General features: G+C 43.3%; 1 protein-coding gene across 1 annotated transcript in view; it reads right to left on the reverse strand.

Annotated features, from left to right (window-relative positions):
- Positions 1-9,098, reverse strand: part of LOC104159511 (tolloid-like protein 2) — a gene marked incomplete at its 5' end in the record, with an annotated part of 37,586 nt that overhangs the window by 3,693 nt on the left and 24,795 nt on the right. The window contains 5 exons of the mRNA XM_009697440.1: positions 3-103; positions 921-1,046; positions 2,362-2,542; positions 3,316-3,476; positions 5,210-5,335. Of these exons, the coding sequence (XP_009695742.1) occupies positions 3-103; positions 921-1,046; positions 2,362-2,542; positions 3,316-3,476; positions 5,210-5,335 (695 nt within the window). The remainder of the gene's footprint in view (positions 1-2; positions 104-920; positions 1,047-2,361; positions 2,543-3,315; positions 3,477-5,209; positions 5,336-9,098) is intronic.

The following is a 9,098-nucleotide window of genomic DNA, read 5'->3' on the forward strand; positions in this document are numbered from 1 at the left end:
GCTGAATTGTCCCAGGTTCCCTCTTTCCGGCTGGGGTACTTGTCGGGCCAGTTTGGACTGCTCATTGTTCCCTCCGCACCACTCAGCTTATGCTCACAACCAGCTTGAAAGAGAGAGATCACAAGATGGATGCATTGAGGCAGGTCTCACATGGGAACCACATAACGTCCTACGTGCTCCTCTCTGCCCACTGAGACCCTCAACAGGGCAGAAACAGGGAAGGCTTCAGTCACTGAACAAGACCTTTTAATATTACTGCATAGTTCTGGTGGGTTTGTCCTATACTTTTCTGAGATAACTTGGCAGCTGGTGAAATTAACCATGTCATTCCCCTCGGCCTCATTAACTTCATCCACCTCCTCACTCCCAAATGTATTCCCCTGCTCCTCCATCTCATCTGCCCTGTTCCCAGTGACATGGTGTCCAGCCCCTCCACCACTCTGGTGCTGTCTCAGCCTTGAGTTGTTTTGCTGACTTGGAAAGCTGAATCAACCCATGGAGAGACTGGACAAGGACCAGAGACCGTACACAGGAAGGGCACAGGAAGAAATGTAATTCTGGCAGCAGCAAGCGGTTAGATCAGCTCATCCTTTCTCTTCTGACTCAAACCCAATAATTAAATGAAGAAACAGTGACTAGCCCAATGTCCCAGAACTGCTCCTTTCGCTTGCTCAACTTCTTGCCCCCACCCTGTCTATCCCCCATGGCCATATAGAGGGCCAGACTGGGGAATGGATCCAGCTGAAAATAAGCCCTCTTCTTCCTTTTCCTAGCCAGTTTTCCTGTTAGCTGGGGCTTTTTCAGTGCTCCAGCCCAGTACACTGAACAAACATCCTTCCAACATCGGGAAGGAAGCACCCTTTCTCAAACCACATTTGAAGCACCTTGTCTTTCCTGAGGGCAGGGAGTGGATACCTTACCTTCTTTACAATCATGGCCGTTTTCATGCAGCATGAAGCCATTTCTGCACTGGCAAACGTAGCTCCCAAAGGTGTTGATACATTCGTGCTGGCAACCACCATTGTCTTTGGAGCATTCATCCTTGTCTGGGCAGGATCAAACCGACCAACACTGAGTTGACAGTGAGAAACAGACCACCACAGTCGCCAGATGGGAGTCCCATACCCAGACTGGTAGATACCAGTGCAAACCTCCAACCTCTGCTGCTGGATTAGTCCAGTCAGCTTTTTAGCACAGATACAATTCTCTTCAATTGTATTTCATTCCATAAAATGCATCACACGTGTTTTATTATATAATGTAGGTTTTGAATGGTTAAAGACTCCTATATCAAAGAAACCTGTAGCAATGTCTCTTTCTTTTAGCATAGAGTCCAGGAAAAGTATCACACAAATTCACTAGCCTAAGGAAAAAACTACTGGTCAGTCTTCATATTTTCAAGTTCCATCTTTAAACAGTTCTGTCCCAGAGCACAAGCAGCCAGATGGAGAAGAGGATCTAAGGTACAAGCTGCTCCCTGAAGCTGAAATATGCCCCAGTGGATGTTCATTCCTGTGTGCTCAGGACTATGCATTCCCAAATCTCACTGTTCTGAGCATAGGATCTGCTCATGGTTTCCAGTCCAACTTAATTTATGAGCAGTTTATCTCCAGGGCCAATTTGGGCCAATGCCCTCCCTGGACCTCATTAACCTCATCTGTCTCCTCACTCCCAAACGTATTTCTAGATGAAACATAACCCACCCCATCCTTCCTCCTGTTAGATTTAATAAGCCAAACCCCTAGCCCTAATTCTACTCTGCAACTGTCTTAATTCAAGGCCATTTTGCCTGGTCATCCTCCTCAAAAATATTAATACTCCTCAGTCTCTGCTGAAAACACAGCATGAAATTGAATTTCCACTTCCATACGATGTACAGTTAATCTCCAGAACCGCCTGCCAACAAGGTACATCACTGATACCAAGAGCTACAAAGGATTCAGAACAGAGGATTAGAAACTTCCACTAGCATGCACTGCTTTGATAGGAAGGATTCCTATACAGAAGACTTCTGGAAATTTTCTAACTCTTCTAGTTTCAGAGGTAAAAGCCTTTCCTTAATGACTCCAAGGATAGAAATAAGTTTTAGGATTGGGTTCCCCATTGCTTCCTGCTGTGAAAGGACTGGAGGCATTGATGAAATCCATGCATCTTGTTGACACCACACTATGAAACTGAACCATATACTGCACTGAGAAACCAAGATGAAAGGCGATACAGCACAGAGCAATCATGCTTTTTAGATGTAACTAACCATGTCAGGCTCTGCTCGATTTGACAGGAGGTTGAAGAAAATTCACCAAACACCAGAGGTTGAGTCAGAGGAGATAGCTAAGCAAGTCAAAGAATATAGCCACGTACCAGAGAAGTAGTGAACTTTAAAGCCTTTCTTGGAGACCGTGTTGTCTGATTTGAACTCCAGTCTCATGTTGTTGCTATATGACGTGATTACTTCGGGTTTCTCTGAGCCACAGAATTTGCCATGCAGCTTGGAGTCAGAAGCCAGCCCACTACGAACCTCAACATAGTCATACTTACAGACCTGCCAAGAGAGGAGAAGATTTCTCAGCTCTGTAGGCTTGGAACAGAGCATTTCAGACGAAGGGGACAGAGGTTTGACTGAGAGGGAACAAAACCAGCTTTATACTCAAATACACTCCTAACTTCCCCAAATTCTCCTCTGTGACTGTTCTCACCCCCTTCCCTTGCTGCCCTAGTCTTAAAGTATGGGTGTGTTTATCAGAATAATAAAGGTTCCATTTAATTTAGCTAAAATAATTACTCCCACCTTATCCAAGAACCTGACAGCATTGAATAAACTTCAGCAGCCTGCTGAATTAAGGAAGAGTCACTGCTCCCAATTACAGTGGGGAAAGCAAGACCTGAATGCTTTGTTCAAATTCCACCCTGCCCTTAGCAGGGCCGAAAACAGACTCTTTTACTGGTTATTTTGTTTATCCTTGAAGAATTTTAGTTCGTTGTTGATTTCCAATTATTTTCCTGCAAAGGCAGCATTGGGGAAGGGGGGGATGGGACACCTATTAAGGCTGGAAAACATCTACAGTTATGCAAAACTGGTAGAGAAAAGAAGCTCATTTATAACCGAACAGCTTTAATCCTTCCACTCCATACAGAAAGCAGATCCAGACTTCAGGTAGAACAATCGCTGTTATTGGCTAATTATATCAAGGGTGGGGAAACAATCAGAAGCTCCACCAGTAAGAGAGAGTTTCCTCTTCCTTGTACCCCAAGGATTTATTCAGTTCTGAGTTAGGCAGTAGTCACACCTCTGAGATGCAGGGACTGGTTACGTACATCATTGCCTTCCAGCTCAAACACTTCGAACTGCAGAGAGATCCGGTACTGGGCTGGAGCTACCACCTGCCAGACGCAGTTTTTGTTAGTAGGATATTCCTTGGGCCATCCAGGGCTAGTAATGGTCCCATTGAGCTTGGTGATGAAGCCCCCACAGGCAGCTGGAGAGGCAATAAATGAACACAAGTTTTACTTGGTTCTGTCCAGACACACAGATTGGGCCACATTGTTAGCTAGGAAATGAATCAGATCCTGGTTGGTGGCACATTTCAAATCCTGACCTCCAGAACAGGTTTTAAATGCCAGGAGCTGCGAAGAAAAGAGAAATCTCACCTGCTATAAATCACCAGTGAAATACACACAGCCAGGCTATGGCCCTGAGAGCCACCTAAACCATGTAAGACTGATCTGTTTTTTACCATCTAGCCTGGGGCTTACTGTGGATCAGTTGACTTGACATGCACAATACAGTTGTAAAGGCCAGCTTGGTAAATTCACCCACGCTCAGTCCTACAAACCTTACTATTTCAAGTTTATCAGTAACAGAATAATTAGAAGATAATGGAATGCTAGGGAAGACACCCCTGGCAGATCTTCAGTGGCTTATTATATGTGGACTGCACCTGCTCTAGGGAAAATTGTAGACAAAGCCAAAGACTTAGCTTTATTATCCCATTTCCTTTAAAAATTTAGGACATCTCAGCTTCATCCTCTTGTGGGAGAGCATGGCTTTTACCTCAAATGAATCAACCTCAGTTTGCTTTTTTTGCTGCAAAATTCTATTTGCAATGAAGCAATTTTTTCTTGCTGTTTCTTGGGAGTAATGAGATACAGCCAGATCTTCAAAACCCACAGGGATAAAAGCTTCCTGTGTCTTGTTCCCAGCATCATTTTGCATTAAGAGAACTAACCCAAGGGAGCAGCTTCAATACAAAAAGCGTAGCAAGGAAGTGCGTCTAGAGAAACAAAAGCAATTTACTCTGATGTGCATCACTACAATTTCAAAGACTATCCTTCCTGTATTGCCCACAAATGAATTCTAAAATAGGAGGTTAAGAGTGAAGTTCAATAAATGCTTGTCAAGTTATACCAACTGGTTTGCTCAAAATTGCAAGAAATTATTTTAAAAAAATAAAGTAAAGCTTCCAAAAGGCTTTTGCACATACCTAACTCTGCCCTCACCAAGCCAATAACAGCCTTCCCCAAAAGTTTGACAAAAGTAGAAGTCAGAGCAAACGGGGTGACCTTGAGAGCACCACTCACAGCACATGGAGCTCCCTACACTTCTCAGCTGAAAAGCAGAGCTACAAGACAAGAACAATGGGTGGATTCCTGCCTCACCAACAGCTCCACTGTTGGTGGGACCAAACATTTTTTGCAAGAGATTAACTGTATAAATAGAAAGCTGACAGAAACAGTTTCGGGGTGGGGGGGGGGGGAAGGGAAATTTACTCCTTGGTATGGACAATATCTGTTTTGCATGGAAGCAAAACACTGATATTTTATGATACAAAAGAAAGGTCTTTAAAATAAAATAAATTCAGCCTTAGATTGAAATACTTTTGGGCCACTCCATGGTTAGGTTGTAATGTCTGCTCTCCCTTATGCTGCACTGTAGGAGATCTGGTCCGAACAGGGATGTCTGGCCATGAAGAACAACTGGTTTTAGAGATGTTTAGGAGGAGAAAATCAGAGTATTTCCGGTTTTTCAACCAAAATCTGTTTTACAACGGAAGATGTAGACAAAAATAAATTTTTCAGGTAGGGGAAGATAACAGAAACAAAAACATAGAGGATGTAGGTGCAAGGAAAATCATCTCTAAGATTGTTCAATTTCATTATTAGCTGTAGTACCCATCCTATAGACAGATGCCTCAATCTGTAGGTTACTCACCTTCACAGCTCTTTTTATCAGCTGTCAACTCATAGCCAGGCTCACAGGTGCATTTGTAACTGCCCAGTGTGTTCTCACAGTGCTGCTCACACCCACCATTGTCTGGCAGAGAACATTCATCCATCTCTGTCAGGACAAAACCAGAACACGTCACACTTTCCTGACCACCCAAACCCCCTCATATTCCTCATGCAATACTTCGGGACAGAAGGACCAGAGCACTAGCTGATGAGCTGAGCCCACGGAGCAGGCACTGCAGCAAACCTCACAAATGCTAAAAGCACTCCTACCACCAAAACTGTAAAGGACTACAATTACTGTTACTAGTCAAGAGCGCTTTTTCTAGATAGGAGCAGGAAAACACGAGCTCCTGTAAAGACTTCACTGCCTTTTGTTCTCATTTGTCCCTGCTTTTTGTTTTGTTTTTTAAATTCCTCATGCTCTTGAGTGACTTGAGCTACCAGGAATCAGCCCATTATGAGGCCATACCCCACCGAACAGGGTGCAGCAAAGGACCTGGGAGAACGTGCAAGTAGTTCTTCCTTTTCATAGACACATGAAGTCTTGCTGCCCTAGACTTTGAAGTCAGGTTCTTCCAATCACATCTCAACAACTTGAACTGACTTTAATATACAGATAACCAGATGTACTGGCTTCTTACCCTGATCCCTGATTCCATATGCATCCCTTAATAAACAGATTTATTAACATGGTTGTGGTGGGTTGGCCTCAGCTAGCAGCCAAACTCCAAGCCAGCTGCTTGCTCACTCTCCAGCCCCCCACTTCAGTGGAATGGGGGAGAAAATAGGAACAACAGGAGGAAGAAAGCTCTCGGGTTGAGACAGGGAAATTACCCGCCAAGTACTGTTGTGGACAAAACAGATTCAACTTTGGGGAATTTAACTTAATTTATTGCCAATTAATATAAACAACAACAAAAAACCACAACCGAAAAAAACCCAAACCCACAACAAACATTAAAGCACTTAGGGAAAACACCTTTCCATCCCCCATTCCCAAGCTCAACTTCACTCCAGACTCCTCTCCCCCTGCCTTGTATCACCATAGCTTACACTCGGTCCCTTCAGCCAAGCCATGAGGGGATGCAAAGGAGCCATGCAAAGGCAGGAGGGGATGGGGAGCTACAGTCAGTGCATGACTCTGCTGCTCCTTCCTTCTCATGCTTCCCTCTCCTCCAACATGGGTCCTCCATGGGCTGCAGGGAATATCTGCTCTGCCATGAAGCACCTCCACCTTCTCCTCTGACCTTGGTGTTACATCTGCTGTTTCATACTTCTTGTTCCCTCCTCCTCTCTGTCTCCATCATTTTTGACCTTTCTTAAACATGTTTTCACAGTTGCACCACCAGTTCAGCTGATGGGCACATCTGTGTCCTGCAGTGGGTCCACTGCAGAGCCAGCTTGAACCATTTGCCTGGCACAGGACAGCCTCTGCAGCCTCCCACTGCCAACACCTTGATACCTACACCTAATATAATGTTCCAGGAAAAGTTACTGCTACACAGATCAAATAGGAACAGTCTTGACTAGATGAACATTGTAGGTCCCTTCCAGCTGAAATTAGATTCTATTCTTCTATTGATAACATTGTCTTCCTGCAAAGCCTTCCCACAGTCAGGAACCCCCCAGTGCAACAGTTCCAGTTTGAATGGATTTTATTTTCTGGTTTCTGTTTGTGGAATCACTATGAAGAAAGTAGAGTATTTCTTCACTGCTCCATGCTTGGGTACAGGTTCAATAGCTTCTAATCCAGCTGTTAAATCACTTGCTTGACAGAAAAGAGAGGTTGCAACTCCTATGATCATCAAAAACCCCTGTGACCAGTCTTAATCATGGGAAGAACATGTCCTGGCTATGGGCAGGTATATTCTGCAAAGTATTTTCTTTCCTCTAACATTTGCCATGAAGAAGAAAGGCACAACAATGTGAGTGTAAGACAAGCACATCACTACTAACACTTCAGCCATATACAAAATAGGCTTTGGTGATACGAACAATTTGTTACCAAAATGAAGATAAGTAATAAAGAATAATCCTAGAGCTTTCCCTTGAGATATACATGATGGAATGGACGTGAGGTAATTGCTCTTCATATCTTCATATTGTCTCTTGGATATGACCAATGGCTTACCCTCTCTGAGCCATCTTGCTTTCTGAGCTGTCTGCATGTTTATTTTCTCTGAAAACTTAGAAGTTACCACTGCAAGTTCTCACAAAGCATAACATTCAATTCCATCTTTAACTGTTTTTTTGGTTTTTTTTTTAAGCTGAGTTATTTTCTTTCAGTGTTGTAAGACATGTAATTGAAGCTCTATTCCTTTCATAATTCATTAAGGCAAAGCTGACCCATTGCTCAATAAGCTACGGGTGGCAGTCTGAAGAGTGCCTGCAGAGCCACCTAATTTGTTCATTTACTTTGTTCATGGAGTTGCTGGTAGTCACAATCCATCTGGATATGGAGGTACAGGCTGCAGACTTCAGATTCCAGCTTGAAACTCCACATGTAGCCTGCAGGTATGTCTGCGCAGCTTTTGCAAACTGACATCAGCTCTGCCCACAATGCAAGCTGGCCAGAAGTTGCATAGCTATGGCTACTGTGGTGCTTGATCTAAGGAAATACACTTCGCTCTTCAGTTGAACTTACTGGCATGGACTTAGCAACACCCTAATCACCCCTGAGCTACATGATTTCTGATCCAAACACATGGAGTCTGAGCAGACACTGCAAGATCTAGTCAGCCAGCAGAAGATCCACAGACAATACCTGTGTCTTCAATTGTACTGGCAGTGCATGTTCATACATTTTTTTTTTTACATAAAAAATAAATAAATTTATTTTTGACCATGTGTATCACAAGGAAAGTACCCCAGGTTCAGGTGTGTAACTTTTTTCCCCTACAAACTTGCAGGAGAACCTCAGATTCTAGAGAATGACTTGCTGCAGGCCACGAAGTCTCCATGTAGTGCTAATCCCTGGAAGACATGCCTGCCACAGTCAGCCTGCACTATCAGCTCCTGAAAGAGGCCAAAAATGTCTTCAGGAAGAAGTATTCTCTGTGTCTTTATGGAACCTGAGAAATTTAAACAAGGAAGTCCAGGCACTGTAAGAGTTGTTCAGGGACTGGAATTAAACATCACGGTATTTGCCAGTGATCTTGCAATCACCCTTTGTCACGGTCCGTTAGGATTTCTCAAATTTACAGGACAGTGTACACTGTGAATTAAACTTTATTTAACGAATTCTTCTTTTTGTGCCTAAGTGCATGGATTAAGAATTACAGGTTATAAGTTATGAAACTTTAAGACTTGAATGGTGAGCAAGTGAATTCACAGGACAGACTAGTCTGAGTAAAGGGGATTGAGACCTGCCGTGTTTGTTGTACTTCTTAATGAGCTCATGAAATAAAGTTTAATTCACAGAGTACATAGTCTTGTAAATGAGAGATCCAAACGGACCATGACACCCTTAATACAAGATAAAAGTTAAAGTAGAAATAAATAAAGGACTTATGCAATCCAAATATTGGCATTGCAGCTACTATTTCTGTACAGCTGTCACTGAACCTAAGAGAAACATGACTATCTCCCTCACAGCAGCTCCGCAGGTATTTTCCCAAGGGGTTAGATAATTGGTTCTTGACTCTATCAAGTCACCAGGATGCTGGTAAAGGACCATGTCTTGGGTCCATCTCTTAAGAGAAATCTTAGTCTTATTCACATATTCCTGATGAGGATCTCAGTTTAGGAACACATTTGTCTCCTAAAGCACTCAGAAATTTTCCCTGGGATTCTACTTGCATTCAAATTTACCCTCTCTCCAGAGTTTTCTTTTGGAATAGAACTTCAGCAGAGAGCTGTTTTTAACACTC

The sequence above is a fragment of the Cariama cristata genome, unplaced genomic scaffold (assembly GCF_000690535.1).
Source record: "Cariama cristata isolate BGI_N322 unplaced genomic scaffold, ASM69053v1 scaffold18453, whole genome shotgun sequence".
In the NCBI taxonomy this organism is placed as follows: Eukaryota; Metazoa; Chordata; class Aves; order Cariamiformes; family Cariamidae; genus Cariama; species Cariama cristata.